We start from the raw sequence: 27822 nt of genomic DNA, 5'->3' as shown, positions 1-27822 counted from the left end.
GTTAGTAGTTGGAAAAAAAAAGATGCAGACAAAGTAGCGCAGTAAATGAGAGCCACTGACCTCAAATGATTCATGAAAGATTCACACTTCCAGTCCTACTATGATAATACACATTTATTGTCACATTTACAACATAGAAAATGGCACATATAAAACATATATTTGTAAACGTTAAGAAGAGCTTTGGTACCATAGTTTGTGATACAGTGATCTTGTGCATTTTAAATTGCTACACAAAAATTACAATGTGTTGGTATAAATGGTGGACAAAGTATTCAAAGTTGAAACGAAGTGTAAGTGACTGTTATACAACACAACAGATGACTAGAAGCATCAGTTTAACGTGTTCACGTGTGGCTATCTAGGTTTCTTGAGTTCAGTAGCCCTTCATATCAGCAAGCAACAATAGACAAAAATCTGTCAGTCTATATACAAAGGCACTCTTGTGTGCCATCATGTACTCAGGCAGTGATACGCTGTATTATTCATTTGTATTATTATTATTCACTTTCAGAATCACCTTTCATCAGAGAAACTGATTGACTCTAACAGCTGTATATTTAAGTCAAACGCTGTAAATTGTTTTTATATCTTCATTATGAATATCCACATTGCTCTAAATAAAGTGCAAATCTGGCACAGAACTATGAAATAAACCTCCATAAAACAAGTATTCAATATCCACAAATGGTATATACATTTCATATATTTCTCACAAAGAACACTTCTGGCACTATGGCAAATGTGACTAAAAAGTATTTCGTATAGTAAAACAGTGCATGTAGAATCTGTCTGTATTTCTTGTCTTGGTAATACAAAACTATTTATAATACCGTGAATACAGTTGTTGGTTGTACTTATGGTAAAAAATGCAACAAAAACATCACTTACTAACTTTCCATGGCTGGTTGTGGTTAATGTTAATGATTCCCACTAATATGAGAATTACATATTGTTCTTGTTTGGACAGAGTTTTGTTTTCATTAATAGTTTGTATTTTTTTTGTTTGGTTGTATTAATCATTACATCATCATCATTACAAACTATTAAAAACCAAGACAATTACCTGCTTTTGTAGGGGAGTTAAAATAATAATGGCTAAAAAAGCGCATATCTCATAAGGCCTCATAAGTCTCTGGCTACAACGGAAAATACAGTAAATGTATCTTCACTTGTTGTAAACTATGAATAAATCTGAATAGGAGTGTGAAGAGGGTACCGTATTTCTATTGTGGTAAGCCAATAAATGACTGTATAATAACATCATGCTCATTATTTCTTACCATTTTGTAGTTTCAGAGATACTAAGTGTGATAAGCTTTTCAACTGCTATGTGGTAAAACAAAGATTGCCTTCTCAGTCTCAATTTTGCTAAATTCTAGTTTAGTCACGTTCCCTCAGAAAAGGGCTCTTTTATCAAGGTTTCTACATTTGGCTACAGGAAGCTGTCTTCTACCTCGGGCGTCCCCGAGGAGCCCAGCAGAGCGTCTCTTTCGCTGGTCTCCTCCAGCCTGTCCTCTTCTGGAAGAGTGTCAGCCGTGTCTTGCGACATGGAGTCGGTCTCTTCCTCCAGAGCTAGAGAGCTGAGGGCAGGAAACCAAAACAGAACTTCACTCAGTGCACTCAGAAACCGTATGAGTCATAAAAAAACACAGAATGGTCAGTATCTATTAATGTCTCTTAGTGGTGCTGACATTTGCCTTCATTTTTTCATCTTCCTTCCAGCAACCACAAGACATTTGAACTCAAATAGGAAATTTATGCAAAGTGCACTAAATTACTGGGATGAATCAATTTGCTCCCAAGTTTATCTAATTTTTTTTTTTTAATCAGTAACACAAGATGTCTTACTTCTTTGGGATGTTTAGCAGCTTCTAATGCATTATTTTCTCACATATGAGTAATTGTTTGAAAACTTTAGCTACAATTTTCTTTAAATTGCTTTTGCTAGACTATCAGTCTAAAACCCAAACATACTCAGTTTATGATCACATAGAACAAAAAAAGCAAATCCTCACAATGTAGAAGAAGAATGTGTAGCTTTTTTTTCTTTAAACAGACTAAAATAATTAATGAATTAATTAAATCATCATTGATTAATTTTCTGTGAGTCTACTAACTCATCATTGTTTCAGCTGTAGCCATAAGTTAACAATTTTTAAAGAACACGTGAAGGATGACCGTTGAACAAGCTTGTTATTGATTGGCCCATGTGGTGGATATTTGATTCTAAAATGCTGCCTCAGGTGTCCATGGGCTCCTCACTGACGTCAGCTTGTGGCCCTGGATCAACTTCTCTCTTTTCTCTCATCAGGATGCCAAAGAACTCAAACCCAAACCACAATGTTAAAGGTACAATCTATGATTCAAATGCAAGTATCCACGTTTATTATAAGTTATTTCAAAAAACAACTTTGATTATATGTATAAGTATATCTGGATATTGTACGGTCAACTATTTATTTGGCCTTTAAAGCCAACTTTGCTTGACTGAGTGTTTATATATGCTATAAAAACATGTCTCCATGTCTGCCTCCATAATGCAGCTATTGTCTAAGCCAACATCTGGATGAGTGGGTGTGAGGTGGAAAAAACTGCTCTTGTTGAGCAAATACATCCTCATCTTTCTTGCAACCCCAGCATTTGGCACACATCTGCAGCATCTTTTTCAGCGGCTCTGTACCTTGCAGGGCTCTCCGACGGCACGTCAGTGAAAACCTCCTCCGGCTTGGGGTCTGGGATGGGAATGATGTATTCATTGTATGAGGTTATGACTTCCTGTGTGTCTGCTTGTTGTCCAAATTCTCCGGGGCTCGGGCTCTGGTTGTAGGGATCCGGGGGGAATGAGGGGGTGATGGGGGATGGCGAGCCGAATACTGGGTTGGCGATCGGAAAGGGTGAGGAGAGTCTGGGTTTGGTGCGGGCGACTGCCGGGTGATCACTCTTCAGGAAGTTCTCATTGACTTGGTTGTATCTCTGTTGTCAGGGGAGGATAGTTTGATTGTTTGAGCAATGAGGAATTAATTAATTAAATGCAGATATGAGACTTTCAGCACCAATGATTTTATGAAAAAACTGTTTATTATCTACTTTAAGAATCAGTGAGGAACAAACTGGTAGACAGCATGGCCAGCATAGACCTGCACAGTATCACAACCTGTTCTTTCTTTCTTGCAGAGTTCAAACAGTGCCCAGGGCAATATTCTCAACTTCAAGATCATTTACAAGAGTGGATTCATCTTCTACTAACGTTTATGGTTACCTATGAATACATGGCCATAGAAAAGCAAAAAAAAGTTTCTTAAGTGTGTTGTTCAATGTGTATGACTACCATAAATCCTAATTTTAAAAGAGAGCTCCCTAACGTCCTTGATTTGTTTTTGTATTTGCTTTGATTACCGCACAAAACATGTATAAATCTGTGTTGCACATAACTGACATACAAAAATAACTGATATCGTGTAGTTTATATTCAAACTTGCAACATTAAAAGGTTGTTATCTAAAAAGTACAACAGCATCACAGACAAGCAAGTACTTAGATGCTTTACTTCTGTATAAGTAGTAATACAACAGTGTAAAAATACTCTCTTAAAGATCTGAATCCACAAAGTGACTTTCCACCTCTGGTATCTACATAGTTCAGCAGAAAGTTGTGGCTCAGTGTGTGAATGGTAACCAGGCCTTCAACCAGCCACTAGGGGGCAGATAGGCTGGCTGTGACTAAATGAATGGTGAGTGAAAAGTAACTGTGAAGATGTGTTAATCAGTTAATATATAACCTCACCCAAGTATAAAATAAGATTTAGAAATCAGGAATATGTGGTATGAATCCAAGCTCACAATTAAATTCAGCATGAATAAAGTAGGCCTACCTTCTTATAGCTCTCTGTCAGCATATTCCCCACACTGTGCACCAGAAAGGAGAACTCAGGCCGCTTCTCAAACTTCTCGTCCCAGCACTTCTTCATGATTTCATAACTGCACCATAGAGAGCATAAACTTAATCAACCTCTTATTTTGCATTTTCATGTCAGGAGTTACAGGAGAGATTACAATGAGACTCACACTTCATCAGAGGCGTGGGTGGGTTTTGACATCCGGTAGCCTCTCTTCAGCGCGCTGTAGAATAACTCATTCATGGGCAAATCAGGGTAGGGGGTTCCTCCTGCAGAAAACATTTAAAATTATTAACGAGCTGACCTAGAAATCAGAAGACATGTATAGGCTATAAATCTAAACTAGAACTAAATGTAAACTGTAAATGCAAACTACGACAAACCATAAATCCGAGGTCATGCTTAATATTTCTTAATACAAATGACACTGCTTAACCTACAAGACACTTGACTGAGAAAAACAGCAGAGACTGTTTATTTGAATCATCAGAATCACTGTAAGAAAGTCCAGTGATTGTCAGATTCAGAGAGGGAAGCACAGAGAATCTTTGGTTTTCACTTACAGAGGCTGGATTGTGAGTTTGTTTTCGACCGGTAGGCTTAAACTGCCTATGCAATAAATTGTCTTCTTTGTTTTCATGGTAGTTTCAAAAAATCGTGGGAAGAAGGTTAAAAAAAAAAAAATCACAGTACCCTGAGCAAGGAAATGCTGATCTCAAAGCCTGACTGTGCCTAACAAGATTTAGACCTCATATGAATCTTCAAACAGGCTGGTATGTACTTGCAATCAGACATGGAATTTGAAATTTGCTTTAGCTTACACACAATTACTGTCATTTTAGACACTCAGAGACATATTTTCATAATTAACAGCCTACATGCAGAGTGTAATCCAGGGATGTTTATGTGCATTCAAGAATTGATGAGGAGTCAAGCAGGTGAAACTGGTACATTGTGACCTATATAAGCAATTAAAGTGCAAGCCAGTTCTCTCTTAGATTAATGGGTTTTTTTTGTGTGTGTTTATGAGTGTGAATACGAGTGTTTGGACTAACCCAATGTGAAAATCTCCCAAAGAAGAATGCCATATGACCACACATCACTCAGGGTGGTGTACAAATTATGGAAAATACTTTCTGGTGCCATCCACTTCAGGGGTAGGAAGGTCTAAATGAAAGAAAAAAATCATGTGAGAAAACAAAGAGCTATTTTGAAACATTAGACAGTAAACAGGGTTAAGAGTCCATTTTGCAGCTTTTTGCTACCTCTGTGGATCTACTATTTAATTTTGGTTACATTAGATCTATGAAATTACATTCACTGTCAGTTGCTTTTGTCCATTACAACTTTCTATAAGTTCATTAAAACTCAACAATATCAAGAGCCAAACTAGAAGTGCATCCCTTGCAATTTCTTAAGGTTCGTATGTTTTTGTTTTTTTTATCCTTGATCTGTGCAAAGGTTTTTCCCACTTACGCTGCCTTTAGAGATGTAGTTGGAGTCATGCATGATGTCTCTGGCCAGACCGAAGTCACAGATCTTCACCAGTTTGCCCTCACAGATCAACACGTTCCTGGCAGCGAGGTCACGGTGGACGCACTGTGGTGGAATAAAGTAGCATGAAATTGTTAATTAGAGGTGCAGGTATGTGGCCTTAATAATCTACAGACAGAAACAGGTTAGCTGTTTCAAACTGTTTCCAGTCTTTACGTTAAGCTAAACCAGGCTAAGCTACTTGCTGTAGCTTAAGAGAATTCCCTGAAACGTGGAATTATTCCTTTAAATAGCTACACACAATCCAGAGGCTCGAGTCAAATACCACCAGCTACATGTTATGGAACATTAATGATAATATCGTACATTCTTGGAGGCTAGGAACTCCATCCCTTTTGCCACTTGGAAGCTGAAGCCCAACAGATCGTCATAGGTGAGAATGGGGGAGTCACTGATGACCAGGTCCAATCTGCCGCCACCTGAACACAATGACAAGGTGACACAACAAACACAAGAGGAAGATAAGGTGAGGAGCATCTAATGAATGAAGACATTGTCTTGTTATTGGGGGAAACTCCGGCTGTCCTGTGACTGCATGGGCTGATATGAAGCTCACGCCCTTCATATGCTGTAACATTTGTCTGTACATTCTCTCTGGTCTGTGATCAAAAAGCGAAGATTGTTCATTTATGAGGCTAAAACAGTTAATCCATTCATGAATTGCACTATTTCAAGTTCACAGATTAAAAATAGTGCTTTAATACTAATAATCTTCACACATGAATACGGGGGAGTTCCTCCACTGTGAACAGCAGATGCTTACTGGTTGGTCTCACACCAGACTACTTCTTTGCTATGTCCAGTGTGCTGAATTCCTCACACTTATTTTCACATACAACACTGTGAAATTAAATGTAAGATGTTAATACTCGAGTGGGTCCACACACTTCCATTAACACACACGAGGCTCAAATCAAACCTTGTTCCTGATAGATGTCCTGCTGGTAGGGAGACTCGTATGGGGAGGGCTGGATGTCTGCATACTTGATACTGTCTATCTGCTCCTGCATGGGCACGTAGACTGAGGACTCGTCTTTACTCATGTCCATGTATCCTCCATCACTCTCACTTCCAAAAGACACATAGCTGCAGGGATACATGAAGTGTGAAAAAATGCAATGACCTGAATCATATTTATTCACTGTTCCTCATCTTGTCACACTTAATATGAGGAAGACATCTGAGGCTATCACTTGGTGTGTGACAGGAGAGATTTCAATAAAGGAAACAAAATGCTCTTTTGTGCAGCTCTGAATGGAGATTTTGTGCATTGTGCCTGTCCGTCTCACCCTTTCTTCTGGCTGAGCGGAGTGCTTCTTCCAGAGATGAGGCAGCCGCTGTCTTGGTTTTTCTCTGCATAGTACTGCAGGAAGGTATGCTTGTTCCTGTGCAGGTAGTCTACCAGGTCACCATAGCGGCAGTACTCAGTCACCAGATACAGAGGGCCTGTTTGGTGGAAGAATACAAATCTAAATTTAGGATTTACAATACCAAACACCAATTAAACATTGACAACCATAATGTGCGCCACATTTATAACCAACGTTGAACAGGTGATGAATGGTTTAAATCATGCATCAAACAGGTGTGCATGATATGGGCAGCCGTCAATCATGTGATGATCACAAGTAACAATGTGTTTCTAGTCCAAATGAAACTTTGACAGCAGCACAATATGTTTGCATCTGTGATGTGTAACCTTTCCCTCCTCAACAGTCTCATGAATGGACTGTTTGCATGAAATCAAACTCTTTTGCTTTCTATTCTATTCTACCATTATGTTATTGTATCAAACATAAATCTATTCTTATCATATAGGCTATGAGCTTTTACACTATCATCTTAAATTGCATGTTAGACAATTAAAGTGGTTTCCCACTTTGAAGAAGCAGGACTTCCAGCCGGAAATCCTGAAAACAAATTAATTTAGCACTGATGCACACAACACAACACATAACAGACTCTCATTTTTCTACAAAACCTTTTACTGTCAGAACAATTTGAAAGATGCTATAATCATTAGCAGCCATTATTTTGTGTACAGTGTGTGACATAATAGTAGTACTATTATAAAGTAGAACTAAAAAGCATTTTTTAAAATGTTAATTATTTATATTGTGTAGAAATGCATACTTCATTTTTCTAGACAGTGAAAATAGAAACTATGTAGTAAAAGAAAAACTTTGGGAACATCCTGTTAAATACTTAAAAAATTACTATCTGTAATTTTTAGACTGGACGATGTAAAACCTCAGCAGGAGGTCAGAAATTAGCAAAATTTGTGTTTTCTCTCCTAAAAGTGTATTGATATGCCGTAGCATTTTTTGGTAAGCTGCTTTTTAGCTTTATTGATTGATATGATTTTACTGATTAAAAAAAGAGAGATAGAATAAAAGAAGCAACAAATGTCTCCGAACCCTCTGAATATATTGCCTGTGCAAAGTAGGTACCTCAGCAAACTGAACCACCTGGACAGTTTCCCTTGAAGAAAATGCTCACCACTGATACCATGTAACATTATTGTGTGAATAAACTATGAAAAATTACTCAATTACCGTGAAGGATTTTCCTTCTCTAGGATCACATGAGCACTGATCACATGATCATCCCCAGGTCACGGTCAGGTGAAGAGGTCGCCCTCAGGCCAAATGTGTAACTTAAAGTTGGAAAGGCCTGTTTCTACCTCTGGATCTGAGTTTACCTGTCTGATCAAGGCCACGTGTATTAGTTGTGTTTTGCTCGAGACAAGATAGACTGTAGGAAGGTGCTGAGGGTGACTCAGACATCCTCACAATGTCATCTAAAAAGACTGATCACCGGAGTTGTCCATCAGCATCAGGTAGTTTTCCGACTGTGTGCTGTTCTCTCTGTTCTCCTCAGCCGAGCATGCCATAAACATTTCTGCGTTGGATATCAAGGTCTCCAGCCAGCTTTTCCTCCCAGTCAGAGCTAACCAGATTCAGAGCTTCAGTGTAGCACTGGTGATCAATGTGATGCTCACCATGTTTGGTGCAAGCTCCTAGCAAGTTCACAATGTTGAGGTGAGGACCCAGGTGACTCATGATCTTCAACTCTGACATCAGAGCCTGAGTCTCACTCCTCCTGGCTGTAGCTGGATAAACAGAGAGGGGGGGGGGGGGGGGAGAGAGGTGTATGAGAACAAGAGAACTAAACATACTGAGATCAGGACACACTGCATCCTTGCCAAAATGCTCAATGACCCATTGGCTGAAACACAAACCAGGTTGGCAACCAGACTAAAGCTCAGCAGGCTATTGCCCGCAGGAATATGGCTCCGGTGTCACAATATTTGACAGCTATGCAGGGCACTTTACTGTGATCTACACATGGCTCTCTATTGGGTTTTCCAATTATATTTCTTACATTTCAGCATTTTCACTGCCACTTTTGTGCTGGACTGGGAATGAGTGAGACCATACGCAGTTGCCTCGACCACCCTGCCAAAAGCTCCTGATCCAAGAGTGCGACCTGAAACACAAAGAAAGGCTCAGTGAGACAGAATGTGAATGGAGCACATGGTAGACTTGAAAAATGAAGGGAGAGCCCCTCTGTTCATTAAAATATAATGTAAACAAAATTCTATGTTATTTTTTTCCAGGAAAGTGCCTGAGTGGGTTAAAAGAGATGGTGCAGATTGCTTTCTTGATCAGAAGTCTAACCTCGGAGGGCCTGAGTGAGCTTGGGAAGTTTCCTGCTGGTAAGGAGCAGCTGACTACCAGCAACACATCATCAAAAGCAAAAGTTTAAAAAGAGCTTTAAAAATGAGGTGGGACCAGGGCCAAGGAGACGAGTTTGAAAGCCCTCATTTAGTATTCTAGCCTCAGCTACGCCCAGGCGACCCAAACCACCCACGGCACTAAAGGCACCTGGTGATCGCTACACACTCATTTGTTTGCTCATGTCTGAGCAACATGCAGACTACCGACTAAAAGCCTGTTTAGTCTGATTATTATAGTTTTTATATTTGGAGTTGCAACTAACAAAGAAGAAAGAGTGTAACATACTTTTTAGAAAGTTTGCACTTAACAACCACAGGACCTTACCACATGATAGTTGAGAAATGCATAGATTCATTAACAATAAAAAGAGGGAGCAATAAAAAACATAACACATTAATACGTAAATGAATAGATATTAATTTATCTATTTCATGCATGTCAATGCAAGCTCTTTTATTACACTCATTAAAATTGCCTGCCATTATGCATGTTTTAATTAATGATGTTTAAGCATTAATTGACTATTATTAATATGTTAATCATATATTCTAATAGCCCTATTACTATCAGCTCATCTTTTTGTTGTCTAATTCAGTGTCAAATGATGATGTGTAGTAGTAATTTCCAAGGCCTCACTGAGAGCTTTCTGTAATTTGTACTTCAGAATTTGAAATGACAGGATAGTATTTCAAATATATTTGTTTGCACAAATACATTTTGTATTTCTTTTTAATAATAAAACTAATAAAACAGTCTTACTTTTGACTTGGCTTCTATAAATGCTAAATGCATATAGTGGCTGGACATCCAAGTCAAGGCAAGTTCATTTGTACAGCCGACAGTAGATCATACAAGTTGTGACCAGCCCCACATCTCCATAATATCACATTTCCAGTTTGCCTGAGCACTCACCCAGCACCAGGTTGTCTCGCTGCATTTCCCAGGCCAGGTCATAGGGCAGGTGGATGGGGTCCACATAGATGTACTCATGTCCGTCCTGGCTCACAGATTCTATCACCTTCCATCTGATCTCATAGCGAGGTTTCTGGGAACAAATACAAAAAAACAAAACCACACATGAGAGCAAGACTGAAACACCAAAACAATTCTAGCATTTTAATTCACTGGAATTACAGTTTGCAACTTTGTCTCTTACCTTCCTCCATACAGCAATGAGGATGATGATGGACATGATAATGATAACCACTAAGGCTAGAACAGCAGCCAACACTGCCACCTGGGAGAACAGTGCTGCAACAGGCAAAAGAATGCAGAGCATTAGCCAGGACGAAGACAAGGTTGTAAATTCAAGCAGAGAACATTTAACCAAAGTGTCTCAAATTCTCAGCAGATATGAAACTTAACTTTATAAACATGTTGGCGATGACTTTGCAAAGGAAGCTGTAGTTAGACTGATATTTATAACTTCAGTATAAATACACATATTTTGTCTTGTCTTACTGTTTAGTAAACAGTAATACTGTGTCTCTAAAATCTAAACTTTTCAGACTTAAATCTTGTTGACCAGACCACCTTGTGATTGTTTAGTTTAAAGAAATAGAATTTTACCTTTTATTATTATCATTGTTATTATTATTATCTGTGGTATACTGTACATTTACAGAGTGAAAAGAGTACTTTGGACATATCCTTCAAGTGACGCTGAAATATAAATCACCAAAATGGGGCATTCTTGGTGACACCTACTGCTGGACACCAGTTTGACGTCTCTTCTGTCAACGAGCCCTGCTTGATTGCTGGTCTCACAGCGAACTGTGACCTGCTGGGGCTTGTGGAAGGTCAACTGGCTCCGCACCTGGCTGGTTTTACGAGTCTCGCTGTAGCTGACATTGGTCCGGATGCTCAGCACCTCTGGCTCTGGTATCAGCGGCTGCCACACCGCTGTCTGGTTGCTACACCTGCAGCAGCACATGAGATCAGTGATGTGAAAGAAGTCAGAGCAGATGCACAGAATTTGAATGTAAAATAAATGAATGTGTATGGTCAGTCCCCTAGTGTGACAGTTCGGTGGTGGTGTGACTTACTTGAGCATGCTGTCACAGCTGTACCACTGTATGTTCGGGGATGGGACCCCCTCAGCTACACAGGTCACCAAGTGTCTCTTCCCAGGGAGGTGGTGGTCTGTCAGGTCTTTAATCTGAGAGGGTACTACACACAGGGGGCATAGCAGCCATTAATCATTGCTGACATGCGCAAAAACAAAGTCTGTTTTTTCTTCTGCAAAAACATTGCTTTAAATTTGTCAGCACTGTGGTTTAAGAACTCGAAGAACACTAATTTTAAGTTTCTGAAAAAGAACCTCTCACCTCGGACCTCCAGGTCAAAGGTCACTTCCTTTGTGTCATCTCCATTTGTGATGAGGACGGTGTAGAGGCCCTTCTGCTCGGTCCTCACCCTAACCAAGGTCAGAGTGGTGACATAACTGAGGTAGAAAAAATATGGACAAAAGGTGAGGAAATGAAACATATACATATGACTTTTCACTGTTCTTTTTCTCCAGTATGTATGAGCTGAGTATTTCTGTGGAGAGATAGGCTGCATAATCATCCTTTCTTATCTTGCACAAAATGGATCATGCTCTCTCTATATATACTGTATATTAACACCAGGGGCATATTTCCATCACTTCTGGGAGTGCAAGCTAATTTCTAGATTTATATCTCAAGAATTCAGTGGGATATTTAAGAGAGAAAGCACCCTGAACTTTTCCTTTTAGGTCTAACCTCCAGGAAATGCATCTCTCCTTATCACACTATAAACTTCTTGCTAAGCTCCTCCTTAATTGCTTGCATGTGCTTTTTGTACAACAAGATCAAAGATAACCTGCCGAGTGTTACCCTTTGGCACAGAGAGAGGGAGAATTCCCTAACTCTCCAAAGATCAGCTGTTTTAAAAGGAAATGATTGGTTGTTCTCAAAGGTTTTCTAGGTTACTCACCTGCAGAGCTGGAAACTTTACTTTTAAGGTGGGAGACCCCTCTCATGAGAGGGGTCCATAATAAGTGCTCCATAATAAATAATATGGTCTGCTGGTGATTGGTTATCCTCAATTGAGAATGCAGTGGACTGAAATTTACTGTCTTTAATTTTTACTATTATTTTTTCATTATTAATTTGGTTGTGTAACTACGTCATATTTTCTTGTTTGCTTTGTTGATATGATGTGCTGACTGACTGTTGTGCACGGGAGTGGGGGGACATGGCTGTGGTTTCATGCTGTTCTATGTGTTGTAATTCTTTGTTTAAATTGAGTAAAGTTTGCTTGAAAAAATAAAGTCACATCTGTTTTTTTTATTTGTGAGGAATGCTTGGCGGTGTTTGTTATGGTTGTTTCCAATATTTCAATTTATCTTTTGGATTTTGAATGTGTGTTGGCATGAATGTGAAAACATGGTCCAGCAGCTAAAACATTGTTTGGCATTTGTTAGATAGACATTTGTGAGTTGTGACAGGTATCTTGTGTTTATGGTTCCTGTGTGATGAATGATGGAGTCCTGCCCTCTGGAGAGTATTGTATTTCTCTCTGCGGAGACCTTATCTGGTGATGACTGACAAGGGCTGGACGCCTCCGGAGGGTGACACCCTAACAGAGGTCCAGTGCTAATTGTTTAAATGCATCAGCTCATATGGGGTCTGCAATTGCTTTATGGTGTGTATGGCATTTTTAGGGTCAAAGATAGCTGAAGAGTATGGTTGGGTGTCTCACCTGATCTCATGCTCCTGTCTGGTAGTGATGGTTTTGTCTCCCTTGATGGTGGCGCCATCTTTGCTCCAGTGGACCTGAGGGGGAGGGTAGGCGGCAATCTCCACTCTCAGCTCCACATTCTCTTGCAGCTTGGCTGAAATGTTCTGTTGCCGAGCAGGCTTCACATCCACGAAGCCACGCTCTGAGGAAAGAAAATAATATAATCAGCAACATAATGTGTATGTCATACACTTGACCCTCTGCACAAAATAAGATGTATCTTATTGACTTTGGAACAGAAACACTTTAATTAACCATGTATTCATACACTAATTCTTGCGTGGTATTTTGATGAGGCTTTAACTTGTGATAACTGTTTAGAACTGCTTGAGCTCAGGGAAACAATCTGTGAGCACAACACTGACATATTATCACCTTTTAAGTTGATAAATGCAGCTTGTTAGCTAACAGTAGCCTAATTATACATGTACAAGCCATCGACCAACATTAATATTCATTTGAAGTTGTGTCTCTGGCTCTCTCTTTTAGCTCTGCTGTTGGTCTCTACCAATGTCTGAGAAAAATATGTGACTCTTTACTCGCTAAATGCTACGGGTTGGAAAAACAGAATGATGATCTAAAACACACTCATTGGCTGGTATTGAAAAGCCCCATATACTTAAGACGATTTGCAGAGTATGGTAATTATTATCCAGTTTATCAAGTAGTCATTTGATCGATTTTTAATGTAAAATATTGATTATATTATAGTTCTTGAATAATCATACTGAATATATCCAAGTTACTTCACTGGAGGGTAGACTGGAGAGTGCTGCTCTTTATTGCTCAACTTCTGTGGCCAGACATTATCTGCCTTTTCCACTGAGATGCCCAGAAAACACTACTAAACTGTCCTTGTCTCCATGGAGCATGGCGCTTCAAGTTATTCAAGGATTTCATAAACATAACACACCTCGCTGCAAATATAATAAGCATTCATAGACCCAAATGCATTCAGTGGCTGTCAAGAGGGAACGAGGAGGAAAAGTTCAGTATGACGGATCCTGCTCTTATTGGCTCTCAGTTTGCTGCTTGCGACATCACATATTTGTATTTTAGATGCTGGATGCTTGTATGTTATGGGTTAAAGTAAAAAACTCAGTTACACAAACATATCTTGTCTACGTGGAGTTTATTCTCAAAAGTCTAAACACAGACTTGCTGTTACCCCGGTTTGAAGCAGTTCCTCAAGGTATCACTCAAGCTTTGAACAGAAATAAATAGAAGTCATCCTCATTTCCTTTAAAAGAGGCACCTCTTTCACCTTAACTTCTAAAAGTTTACATAATAAGCAGTCATCTCTCTGTCAGCGAAACACAATAATAATCTGTCCAGCATCAGTTTGTTTTAGTTTGGTGTGTATGCGTGTGTGAGGGTTACTCTAACCGAGCACAGTGATGTTGACGCTGGCAGAGGCAGTCTGGTCTCGGACACCCTCGTGGACATGGCAGATGTAGTTTCCACTGTGGGCCACCGTGGCACGAGGAAAGATCAGACAGGAGCGCATGTTCATGGCGGATAAGACGTCTGTCAGTGGCTCAACCTCAACAGCCTAGAAGAGAGAGAGAAACAACGAGGATGTTACATTTTATTATGTTATATACAGGTATATTTATGAAATGTAAGGAATCAACAAAGCTGAAACTTCTTTCTAGATACAAGAATGAAACCAAGGAGAAGCGATTACTATAATACCAACACCACATGTTATTTCACAGGGGAATAAAAAATTGAGGTGTGTCTGTACATCTTGATGCATTTAGGGCTCGGTTGAGAAGCATGAGAGTGATCACGAAGGGGAAGCTGAACAAAAGCGCTTGTTCTGCTCCACTCCTACTCACCTCTCTGTTGGGGATATCCCAGGAAAAATACACTAGCTCCACTCCGTGCACTGTGCAGTTTACTGTCAGCGGTTCGTCCTGCTTCAGGACGGTCTTTGACGCATTGATGTAGGCGTCGATGGCCTCTGGGACTGGGACGGGAAGGGAAAGTGTGGGGGAGAGGAGGAGGAGGAGGAGGTGATGATGATTTGATTTATCAAAACAATATGTACAAGAGTCTCCTTCACCAATAATCAATCACATGAATGCTTCAAAAACAAACCCTGAAATACATTTTCTTCATCAGCGTTAGTTATAACCTGGTAGCTGGCAAACAAAAACTTTACAGCTCCAGAAAAGTAAAGATGTTCCTCAGATTTCTCCAAACAGCTTGTTTAGCACTCTGTAACACGTTCTCCAGCCAGATGATTGCATTCTGGGACCAAACGTCCAGTATTTACCCCACTATCTCCTCATTAAAATGCGCAGTGTTTTGGGTCGTTGTCTTGTTGAAATATCCAGCCCCGGCGTAACTTCAACTTTGTGACTGATTCTTGAGCATTATTCTCAAGAATCTGCTGATATTGAGTGGAATCCATGCGACCCTCAACTTTAACAAGATTCCCAGTACCAGCACTGGCCACATAACCCCACAGCATGATGGAACCTCCACCAAATTTTACTGTGGGTAAGTGTTTTTCTTGGAATGCTGTCTTCTTTTGCCGCCATGCATAACGCCCCTTGTTATGACCAAATAACTCAATCTTTGTTTCATCAGTCCACAGCACCTTATTCCAAAATGGAGCTGGCTTGTCCGAATGTGCTTTTGCATACCTCAAGCGACTCTGTTTGTGGCGTGTGTGCAGAAAAGACTTCTTCCGCATCACTCTCCCATACAGCTTCTCCTTGTGCAAAGTGCGCTGAATTGTTGAACGATGCACAGTGACACCATCTGCAGCAAGATGATGTTGTAGGTCTTTGGAGGTGGTCTGTGGGTCGTCTTTGACCGTTCTCACCATCCTTCGCCTTTGCCTCTCTGATATTTTTCTTGGCCTGCCACTTCTGGCCTTAACAACAACTGTGCCTGTGGTCTTCCATTTCCCCACTATGTTCCTCACAGTGGAAACTGACAGCTGAAATCTCTTAGATAGCTTTTTGTAGCCTTCCCCTAAACCGTATCATTGAACAATCTTTGTTTTCAGGTCTTTTGAGAGTTGTTTTTGTAATTGGCCACCTTAAATACCTTTTTCTCATAACTGGATGCACCTGTCTATGAAGTTCAAGGCTTAATGAGCTCACCAAACCAATTTTGTGTTCCAATTTATCAGTGCTAAGTAGTTACAGGTATTCAAATCAGCAAAATGACAAGGGTGCCCAAATTTTTGCACAGCCTATTTTTCACATCTGATACAATTTCATACAACTTAATATTGCTACACTAAAAATCTTTGTCTGGAAAATACCCCATTACTTAGTTTTTATTAGAAAATGAATGGCATGCCACTGTGATCGTTTTCTGTGCAGACAGAGTAAATTATTATGCAGCCTCAGAGGGGTGCCTAAACCTTTTCACACGACTGTACATTTGGACTCACTGTGCAATCATTTGACCATGAGACTTGTAGATTATGCTGCATGAGCTGTTTGATATTTGGAATGGATATTTTTGTCGCGCTTTAAAAAGATAGACTCATTAACTTTAATAGTTTGGGTGTGGGCTGGGATTGAATTAAAGGGGCCAAGTCTATGTGTGTTTATGGGCTCTCTGGTGTTTCTACACACATGGGGGCGAGTTGATAATTACCAGATTTTTATTTTGGGAAGAGCTATTTTTCTTAAACCAAAATCTTTAACATAAACACCTACCAACAATGCTGAAGACGTAGAAGGCCTGAGACTCTTTCACCTCCCCGTTCAGCTCTCCATGGCACACATAGGTCCTGTCCTCTAGCGCTGCCTTGTACCCCTCACTGGGAACATAAAGCCCCCTGATGGGCAGGTCAGTATCCCTCTCATACAGGGTGACATTGATGTTGGGATTGGTGACCACACAGGGGACGGTGCTCTCCTCACTGGTCTTTGTTACCATGCCGTGGGAGCTCTCTATGAACCACACATCAGGGTCTGTGGACAGAATCACAACTTGTTGGATTATCTAAATTGTAGATCAAACTGTGTAGAGTTCCATACTACATACAAACTCATCATCATAGTATTGTTTTTACTGTTACTGTTTTTACAGTTCGTACAAACGGACAAATATGTAAATAATTGTTCAGTGGAACCATGACTTTCACGAAGAGAACGCATAATGTTTTTAGACTGTTTTTTGCATCTTTGCAATCATCAGCGCAAAGTGCACTTTGCTTTCAGCAGTTTTTTAGTATGCATATTGTATATTAAAAGGTTATAGGACACTAAACAGATAACCAAGCCAGGACTCACCTGGGACAAAAACAGCCACCTCCTTAATCTCTCCTGTGTGTCGATCAATGCACTGATACACCCCCGTGTGCTTCCATTGCACATTCCACAGGGTCAAAACACTGGATGTGATGCTGCTTTGCACGATTTGGTAGCTTTGGCCACCATTTTGAACTTGTTCCACTTGGAAGTACGGCACGTCATCCCTCTTGAACTCCCAGGTCGTCTCCCCTGAGCCGGAGCAGGTAAGGGTGAGAGAGGAGCCCTCAGAAAGGACAATCTCTTTGTCATCGGGTGTGATCTCCAGACAGCACAACTCAGCACAGAGATACAGGAGAGCTGCAGTTGACACAACAAGGAAAAGGTCAGGTTGGAGGTCAAAGAGATGGCAGCGTGAGGTCAAAGGTTAAATCAACAATGCATGCCAGATCCTGCTCTATCTCTAATGATGAAGGATATGAGTTGTCTGGAGAGGATATTGTGGGAGGGTAATAATGCCTTGTCAGTGACAGATGAAAATGTAAAATGACAGAGGTCAGTTTAAAAACAAAGTTTTGTGTTATCTCACAAGCTGGACAGCTAATAAATAATCTATACTTGACGTTATCGTTTATACATTAAATAAAACCTTTTGCTATCATTATTTAATGGACTTCTTTTAAGCTGTGACTCGTTCAGTCATATAAAGTTTCGTTTGGATGTGCTGTAAAATGAATACATCCGTGCTTAGCAGTGACAATTTGCTTTGAGTGTAAAATACTCCACCTAAGCTTGGCTTCATTCTCTTCGCTTCTGTGCAAAAGCAGCTGTCGTGTTAGAGATTTTCATTTTTTTGTTTGTTGATTGAAATTGAGCTCTCACCTGTAGCTATGACAGTCAGATGGAGCGTGGATACCCTCACCCTCATGGTGGAAGCCTTCAACGCACTTTGTTCTGCTAACAAACAAAAGGGACAACAATAAAGATTAAACTTCATGTACCCTTATTAAAATACAGATCATAATGTCCACAAAATGTTCATAATACTTCAGTGGAAATAAACAAAACAGTGGGAATAATCTAGTTTTCTGTTCATCCCGAGTGACACAAAACTTCACTTCTAATTTGTCCATGTTGCTTCACATCATAATGGACTGATTCCTGTCCGCATGAGCTCCAGGAAGACTTTGGAAAATAAATCCCAACCAAAGAAAACGACATGAAACTACGCTCTGCTCATAGTGAAGGAAGCAAACAGAAAGTATTTAGTGTGTTGTCAAGCTGTTTCCTTTAATGGCCTCTGGCTGGCACACGGAGTCTGAGGTGCAGATGCAGCTAACTCTGGAGGTATTTGATGCCTCGCTGCACCAGGACAGAGTGACAATGTCTGGCTCTTTTTGTTCCTGGTTCACCAGCATTCTGCTCACCAACAAACGGGTCAGTGTGTGCAGCTTTGCAACACGCTCGCTGGCAACAATGCTGCGCCCAAGCTATTCTGGAGCCGTGCTGAGCCATTAATTGGTTTTGGTGTAAACAAAAGTGAAAATGAGGGCATTCACACACACACACACACACACACACACACAGACATTGTTGCTGACACTGAGGACATTTGAAAGGTTGGTATCAGTTTTCAATCGGATATCATGTTGTCCACCCACGTGATATCAACATCCCAAAATGTAAGAGCTGTTGGGACCAAAGGGGACTAATACCCTCAGTATGAACCACAGATAACAAATTTCACTGTTAAGTATGAAGGAAAGATGGGGGAGGGGAGGAATGGTTTGTTATTATGTTATGGATGGGGGTTAAGCCTGCAGCACACAGGCGTCTGGAAACAGTTAAAGATGGATCACAGGCCTGTACACAAGAGGGTGGGAAAGAGAGAGAGGGCGGAAGAGCCAGACTTGGGAAGAGCGAGGGTGGAGGAGGAAGAGAAGGAGGTACGCAATGGAAAAATTGTGAAATGGATCTTGAGAAATCTTGCCCTATTTAACGCTTTTACTTGATAATGTAATCCAATTTTACAATCTCTATTTTAAGAAACTGGACTATCTTTATGCATCATGTAATACAGCACGTGTTTTAAAGATTACATTTTATCTTGTCTGAAACTATATGGAGTTTTCTCAGCTTTCATTGATGAACCGAACATCTGTCAACAACACCTTTCAGATTGCATCTATCAAAGTGTATCGAAGTTTATCTTTAATGGCATCATTTTCAGTTATATAAGAGATTAACTATCTACTCAGTTTGGCAGTGGTGGTGGACTTTCCATGACTAAACCAAAGCCAGCTACTAACCAGATACACATTGTCTCTCTAAATTAACTGCCTTTGGCACTTCCGCTCCCAAAACGAAAAGCTCTTGAGTTGCTCCAAAAACATGACTGGTCCATTTCCTCCCCAGCCTCCTGGTTCTAATAAAAAGAGTGAAGGAGAGACAGGCAGACAGAGAGAGATACTTTGTGTCATAGTTTATACACATGTGCACATACTTTACTGGCACATAATGCATGCTGCATGAGCTTAAACACATAGTGTACACACAGACACATGCTGTATTACACTCCAACCCCTTCTTCAACCACTACCTCCACACACACACACACACACACACACACACACACACATTTCTCCCCCTTTTCCCCTTTTTTGTTACAGTGTCTGTGTACAGTTCACATTCCCACAGTATTTCACTGAAACTTTCTCAGGACCGCTGATACACTTGGGACTGCACTGGTCATGACGGCAGGAGTGGGAGGGGGGTGGTGGGGGTCACCTTATCCCCAGGGGTCCCAGCAACCAACAATGAGGGACTAGCCATTGAGGAAGACATTCATCAGCACTTACGAGTACCCGTAACCTCAGTGTCAGTGATGATGACTTTGAGCGACAACATCCAAACGCGGTGACGCCAACGGCATGTGTCACTTGGCAACATGAAAACTAACAAATGTTATTATGACTGGCTGCTAATGCTATTTTTTGCTAAAATAAGCCAAAGAGCTACATCAGGGCTACTGCAGGATATTAATTCACATCTGCGATCAAACAGCAGAAAACATTCTTGGAGTGTTCAAATCTTATTTTGGGGTGTTTGAAAAGGACGGAAAAATAATGTTTGGCTACTGCAACATGATGAGGTTTTATGTTGACTGATGGGCAGTGGGGGACTTTGAATGGAGGCCTTTGAGAAGGAATCTGACCCTCAAGATAGGATGTGCTGACTAGGATCACAGGGCCAAAGGGAGTCGAAAGACCACTTCAAACAGAGTTTGGAGAATGAACACTATGAGATTTATCCAAGATTTAAGAATATAAAACAGTAACCTCAAAGTCATGGTCTTGGTGTGAGGAGTTCTAAACACTATTGAAAACATGATGATGTTTTTGTCAGGTGTTTGTGCAAGACAGAGAACATACTTTTAACACTTCATAGTGTTAAAAGGGTCAGGACACTAGTGAATCTGCCAAAAAGGTTTGGCTGCATTCCAGCGACTTTGTTTCCCACCTAATAAAAACACTTAGTAGTTTGACCCCTAAAGTAGCTCTTTGTTTCAACCACAGAGACAGCAGAGTGGTGTCTGAGACAATTTACTGTAAGAAACATCCACAATATTTATAAGTCAAGTCAAGTCAAGTCAAGTGGTTCTCAATCTGAGGATGAGGGTCTTAAAGATGAATTAAAGGATCTGAAAAACATTTTTCTAACACAGATGTTTATTGTTGTCTTTTTAATCTTTGAAATGGGACACTCCATTCCTGCAATGGCCGTGGAGGCTTGAAAAAAAGCAGTGTTTATGCAAGTGATGGCACAGTAATCACCATGACGGATAAACTGTATGAGTTTTCCCACAGATGCTGGGAATTTGGTGGCTGATTGACCTCCCCCGGTTTTCATAAACAACCCTGTTACACTCAAAGTGTCACCAACTAATGAGGAAGGTTGCTAAAATCGACCTCAGCGGGATGCACGCAGCCCACGCACAGCTCCAAAGCAGCCTGTAATCCCACTGCTGGGATTATCTATATATACTGGAGCTGTATGTTTTATTTAAACATCTGGCAGTGATGAAGCAGTCCTCGATGAGGTGGGAACTGCTTTGTGAACCACATTTGCAGCCAACTGTTTGCTTGAGTGTGTCCCGGGGGGGAAAGGTTGCAGTTAGAAAAAGGAGGAAAAAATTTAATCTATAACAAAAGAGAGAAAAATGTCCAAAAAGCATCCCAATGTGCAGCTGGAGAGCTCTGACTTCCTGTATGGAGAGATTTTCTGGCCTTGTGTGGGTGTAAGGCAGTGATGCATCAATGACAAAGCAGACCACCACAACCACTAACCAAACACTCATGGAGACAACAAGAGATGCCACAATGAGAAGAGGACAAATTACGCATAATGAATCTTTTACAAAGAGAAAAACCGCTTTAAATAACAAGCTGCACAGAAAAGATGTAAACTCACAACCAGAAATGAGCAAAAACAAAAAATTAAAAAAGACAATCAACCTCCAAAAACAGACCAATTAGGCCAATGACAAAGCATGACAAACCGTAGACACACCACAAGAATACTGCACACAGCACCAGACAGTGGAAAAGACAGCAAAGGGAGCATGCAGACACACAGAAAACACTTTATGGGAAACACCACATCAAAGCATAGAGTGGAACATTAGAGGGAACGCACACGGTCTTACATCACTGACTGTTGTGTTTACCCTGCTGAAGTGTACAGGAAGCTGTGATCTGCAAAACAAACATCTACAATTTTGCGGTCACTTCTTTCCAATGCAAACAATTATAGCTCAGATAAGAGACCTTGAACTAACACTTTATTAGGACATGTGCAAAACCATCATCACTAGAATAGCGCAGAATAAATGTACATGCCATGTTTGTCTTTTTTCATTTTTAGGAGGATGTCAGATTTTCTTGATGTATCTCTGAGCAGCCGGACTTTGGCGAGCTCTGTGGGAAAAAAATGACCCAGTGCGTCTTTGTTAAAACAAACCTCCATTTTATCACTCGTTTTGGACGGACCATCCCCCCTGAGGAAAACCTTCTGGTCCCTTGGCAGCCGACTCATGATGCACTGCTCCCACCCCAGGCGGCTACACTGTCCCCAAAACATGACTGCAGATTACCCGAGCTGTTTTAATAACTGATCAACTGCAGCCTCATGAGTAAAAGGCGGGTTCAGCTGGGATAACACACGTCATCAACATGCTGTCAGAGTATGTGAATTAGTGGAAGAAATGAATGCTTACTGTTGTATGCTTATGCACCATGGAGCCTAAAACACTCTGTAAACCATTTGATATTTTGTAAACAGATATTGAAGATATTGATTATGGTAGATTTAATAAAGACCTCTGGTGCTCTCACTCCTGACCGTCCCCATCAAATGAAAAATATCCATCACCGTCATAAAAAAATGCACATATTTCTGAACTCCACAAACTTGTCTGTGTCATAATATATTTGGCAGATGTGACTGATGCTAAAAAGAGGTTTTAGATATTAGTCAAACTTCAAGATTTGGTTCACTTACAGTGCACTGACCCCAAAGCGAATTTGTAGTTACATAGCTGGACACAGGACTCTCAAAAAGGCAGCTTGTATCCTATAACTTTTGCATGATCCTGCACTAAATTCATCTCAAGTTCATTTAAAAAAATTCCCTACTGTTATTCCTGTTCATAAATCTCCCTCAGGTTTTACTTGGTTCAGCATTAGGATACAGTGACTGTGAGTGGTCTTGCCTCAGCAGCCACAGTGACTCTGTACTCATGCTGAGGTAACACATGTTTGGGAACTGTGGACTTCTTTTTGCTCCCTTTCAAACAGTGTCGTAAACGCTGTTTGTAGTGGTGGTGGGGGATGTAAGGGGCTTCTGGGTAAAGAATGACAGCCTTAGATGTGGCTAGTGTTTGATATCTGTTAAATGATCTAATTTTCTACTTATTTGGGAAACTAAATGAGGGATGATTTAGGTATCAAAAACTAAAGCAGATGTTGTCAGTGAAGCCATGTCAACTTTTCCTCATTTCCTTGTGCATTAACTCTTTGAGTCTCTACCAGTTGGGGTGTAATTTTGTGTGCGCTTTGTCCCAGTCTCAGGCAATTCAAACTGTTTCTGCTCACAGGGAATACAGGGATATCAAATATATTTGCTAGCATAAGCAGCTCCACATCCTCCCGTGTTTTTCTTCTGAGACCTCCCCACCCATCTGCGCTGTGTTACTCTCCTCTTTCCTGCACACCGTACAACAAACACTTGAGGGTATGAGCCCCCCAACCTGCCTCATGAGAAATGGAGGACGCCTACGCAACCTTCCAGCTCCTTCACTCTCAAACACCCACACCCCCCTAAAAGAAAGAAACAGAAACAGCTGAATACAATTATGCCTGACTGGCTTTAAACTCCACTTGTTTCCCAAAACACGAAAATGTTGGCAGGATGGGGAAAATGAGGGAAAAGAGTGACAGAGAGGCATCGTTCTGGGTGATAGCATACTCTGCAGTTTGTGCATTTGTAAGAAGAGTTATGTTTATTTTGACATTTACAGCAGAAAGAAGTCTCGGAATATATCCTTTGGCAATTGTTTACTATGTATGGGTATTGACAAATCAGACAATCGCTGTAGCTCAATAATGTTAGCACAAAATCATAAGACAAACCAAAAGAAATCCAAATTAGTCCCTATTTTCCACTGTGTGGAATATTCTTATCTTGTAAAAGCAACAGAAGGTTTTCCTTTGTCCCCTTGTCCTACTTCTCTGTATCACCAATTCCAGCATGTTTTTGTTGGACTGAGGACTGTACAATCTCCAGAGTGGTGCTTGAAAAGAATTTGACGGAGACCAAAACTTCCTGCTGAAAATCGTTATTTTCCCTTATGCAGTAAAGTTAAAGAGAAGGTTATAATATCTGTCTGTGTTTTACTTTAGTAAAGGTTGTAGTACCATAGTGTAAAAAGTGTATATTAAAAGCAGGTAAAATTTTACTTTCAGGCCTTAAAAACCTGTTTTCAAATCTCGTATGAATATATTAGGAAGTAGGATTACATGAGAGTTACATGAAATACATTGATACAGTCTGTCTGTATCTCATGTCTGTATAGTAAAAGCTGTAGCTAGCAGCCAGTTAGCTTAGCTTGGAAGCAAAGGGAGCTCTTACTAGCTGTTGTCAATTATCATTTTACACTTTGGTTTTTACACACAGATTAAACACACTTGACATAACATGTTAATTGTTGTTCTTACTAGGTGCTCAAAATATGTATGACTTTATAAACACCATCAAGTTAAAGGTTGAAAAAAAAATGGTTTAATCACATTGACAACGGCCTGGAAACATAAACAGGTTTTGGTTTTGTATGTTTTATTTATGACTGAAAAGTAACTAGAAATTAAATCATCCCATATAGTCAATAGAGTGTGGTAAAAAGTACATTGTTAGATTGTCCCTCTGTTAGGAAATGGAGTAGAAGTATGAAGTAACAAAATGAAAATAGCAGCACCTCTGCCATTTCCACCACTACACCCATATGATCGAATAACTTCTCTGTTGAATGTCAGAGAATGACACCTTTCTTCGCATTTTAGGGCTGATAACCGACTGAAAGTTTGGCATCATAATTCAGAGAGAAACATTTCCTCCTGGAGTCGTCCTGTAGGAGTGGCTGTGCTCTCTGACTGAAGATGAGATGCAGCTGCCTGTCAGCTCTGTGTGAGTGGGTGGGAGGGAAAGGAGGGAACGAGGGGGAGGCCAGATGGACGGGCAGCCGTACAGGATGCTGAATTGCAGCACCACTTAGTGTTCTTCATTAAATCTATGAAACTCAAATAAGTGTCTAGGTACAGCATTAAAGAAGCAATGACCTACACATGAGCATACGAGATTGATAGACTTAGACAGAAACAACAGCTCACTTCAGAAGTATGAGTGATGAATTATGAATCAGCCAATTAGTGAGTCAGACTGTTATATCTAAGTATGAAAAACAAGATACACTCACCAATATGTGTAAGAATGATCATGTGACAATATGTCTGACTGCTCTAACTGAAATGCTGTGCTTCATCCACATCTAAACACCACAACATTTCTCAGAGCACGATTGCAGCTGTGTGTTCAGCTCACCGAGGATAAATCACAAGAGGACAGGATGGGATCAATGTGTTTCAAAACTTTCTGCTGAGCTCAAACTGTTACATATCGGCACATGTGAGGTAAATCAGACTCCTGGCATGTTTTCTGCATGGTCATAATGTGAAGCACATTTTCTCTGCGCGGCTGGCATGCAGAGAGCCTGGAGAGCCAGGAAACAGCTGATGACGAAGGATTAGGTTTGGGCCAGGGGAATGGAGCCGACTGGGCCATGCTGCATCAGGGCCGGGGAGAGGAGCTGTTGCAGTACATACCAGCAGCCTGACGCACAGTGAAAAAAATCCCCACTGGTGAGGAGACAAATGAAACTTCACTACGTTCTACAAATCCATGCTTTAAAGACTTGTCAGATAATAGCTACTACTATGTGAAATGTTCAGCAGGAGACGTCTAGCTGAACTATGATATGAATGCTATTCCCTCTAATACCGTTGATGGTAAAAGTATGACATGTATGCAATTTTCCAACAGCTCGTCTGGAACAACAGTACTAGACAATGCCTGGTCTGAAATATCTCCACAGTCAGAGAAGATTAAAGACTTCAAAAGGAAACTCCTAACTGTAGAGGAGGAGAGCAGCAGACACAAAACAACATGTTTACAACTTATGCTAATTCAGATGCCCCCATATCAAAAAGGTCATCTGTATACAGATGATGGATGTGCAGTCAACCCAACAACTAAACACCACAGCGGTGGTAAAAGGCCGGGAAGTGGGAAGGCTTTCAGGTGCAAAACATATGGCAGAATAGCAGTGAAATGCATGCATGCCACATGTGTCTCAGCCACAAAATAGCTCAAATTGCTATAATGTAACTCATTCTAGACACTAAAACCTTCTCCTGTGATGTATGTGAGGAGATGATTCAACCGATGTTCATGTTGGCTCGGATCTGCGTTCTTCAGATGAGACAGAATCACAGCTTTATGAGAGATTTGTTTTTACAAAGGGTGACGGAGGCATGGAGTTATAAATTCCAGGTGTTAAGTGTTATCACTAAAAGGAGATCGTCCCACAGAGGATGCTGGAGACAGTGACTGATGTCAGGTCTGATATCACTGCACAGCCATGACTTTTCAATGAGCTTCTCCATGTAGCCATGCAGAGAAGATTGATTCTCTTAGGGCCATTCACAGGGGAGGAAAGAGACTGATGGTTTAACGGTAAGGACCGTCAGTTCACTCAGGGTGACTGAAGAGGGCTGTACAAACAGCCCTTTAGCAGTGAAGCACAAAGTGGAGCGCATACAAACAGCCTGTGCTATAACGCCCAGTGTGTGTGTGTGTGAGACCCTGGGATACCATGTCAAACGCATTCTCTTAGTGAGAAGATAAACATTGTTAAAGTTGCTGTGTGTAAAGACTGAAAAGCCGTCTATGTGCAAAGATGCAAACCATCATTGTGTTGGTGTTTGAACAGGTTGCTCACACTCTTTCACATTGTAATTCCTGGTATGTACACATTCAAGTATGCAGGTAACAAATACCACCAGCAGATACTCTGTGTCATTAACTAGCAACAGCATCACACAACAAAACTGACTAAAGTGTTGCAACCAGATTTTTTTGTCTCCAGGTAATTTATCTGATTATCATCACCTTAAATCAGCTTTATTCAATCAGCAATATTCCCCTATGTATATTATATTTATTTCTATTTTTATACTTCTTCTGTCTTAACTGTATTTTTTTTTTAAAGATCTCCTCCAGTCTGCTGTAACATTGTAAATGTCCCTGTTGTGGGACTGATAAAGGAATATCTTATTTTAAATCAAAGAAAGTTATATCAACAGTCCAGTGTTGTAAGGACGAGGTGCATCCTCTCTGCAACAGACAGCTATGAAATTGAATCTGACACAGAGGACTTGTAATGCAGGCTAAGCTAATTTTCCCCGCTTTGTACAGTACATCTTCACGTCTGCTAACTGCTGCAAAGCAGCCATGACTAAAAGTAAAATCCTGGACAGTGACAGAGAAGTGAGACCTCTTACCTTCAGAGTGATCCTTGAAGCATTGACAAGTCTTGCTCCTCTGTCCAAGGAGGATGCCGGCCAGCAGTCGGTCTCCTCCTTCTGAAATCAGAGAAGAGGTTTCCAGCTGGCTATCTCTACAGGGACTGCTGCTTCAGATCTATAGATCCCTCAGATGTTCAGAGTCTGAGGTTAATCTCTGCTGTCCCGGGAGTCCGCTGGAGGAGGTACCGCTCTGAGCCTGGCTGTTTGTTTAGTCAAATCACAGCACCACGGGGGTCTCCTCTCCTCTCTCACACTCTGAAAAAGCCTGCCCACCGCCCCCAAAGAGTGCCTGAAAGTTTAAAAAGAAGTGGGGACATGCGCACACACATAGCACACATAGACACTGCCTCCCTGACAGATTCACACAGAGGAGAGTCAGTGGACCGGCCCTGCTGAAGCTAGACTAAGAGTGAGCTGCAGAGAGAGAGAGAGAGAGAGAGGAGGGA

The 27822-nt window shown here is 40.8% G+C and overlaps 1 protein-coding gene across 2 annotated transcripts; it reads right to left on the bottom strand.

Moving 5' to 3' along the window:
* Nucleotides 1–99: 99 nt before the first annotated feature.
* Nucleotides 100–27737, bottom strand: pdgfrb (platelet-derived growth factor receptor, beta polypeptide). 2 transcript variants are annotated; one of them, XM_070836964.1, is made up of 23 exons: nt 27353–27737; nt 18063–18137; nt 17223–17540; nt 16644–16901; nt 14799–14929; nt 14344–14509; nt 12919–13099; nt 11520–11635; nt 11238–11361; nt 10900–11111; nt 10349–10443; nt 10105–10237; nt 8837–8941; nt 8454–8564; nt 6742–6898; nt 6372–6538; nt 5759–5871; nt 5375–5497; nt 4954–5065; nt 4068–4167; nt 3875–3980; nt 2684–2976; nt 100–1583 (listed from the first exon to the last, which is right to left on the bottom strand). In XM_070836964.1, exons 2-23 carry the CDS (start codon nt 18106–18108, stop codon nt 1436–1438), a joined length of 3315 nt encoding a protein of 1104 aa, XP_070693065.1. In that variant the 5' UTR covers nt 18109–18137; nt 27353–27737; the 3' UTR covers nt 100–1435. The 2 variants fall into 2 exon arrangements, with proteins under 2 accessions (XP_070693065.1, XP_070693067.1); XM_070836966.1 differs by having other exon boundaries at nt 18063–18134.
* Nucleotides 27738–27822: the final 85 nt, after the last annotated feature.

Source organism: Pempheris klunzingeri, chromosome 9 (genome assembly GCF_042242105.1).
Source record: "Pempheris klunzingeri isolate RE-2024b chromosome 9, fPemKlu1.hap1, whole genome shotgun sequence".
Classification (NCBI taxonomy): domain Eukaryota; kingdom Metazoa; phylum Chordata; class Actinopteri; order Acropomatiformes; family Pempheridae; genus Pempheris; species Pempheris klunzingeri.
This window is presented reverse-complemented; position numbering and strand designations above follow the sequence as displayed.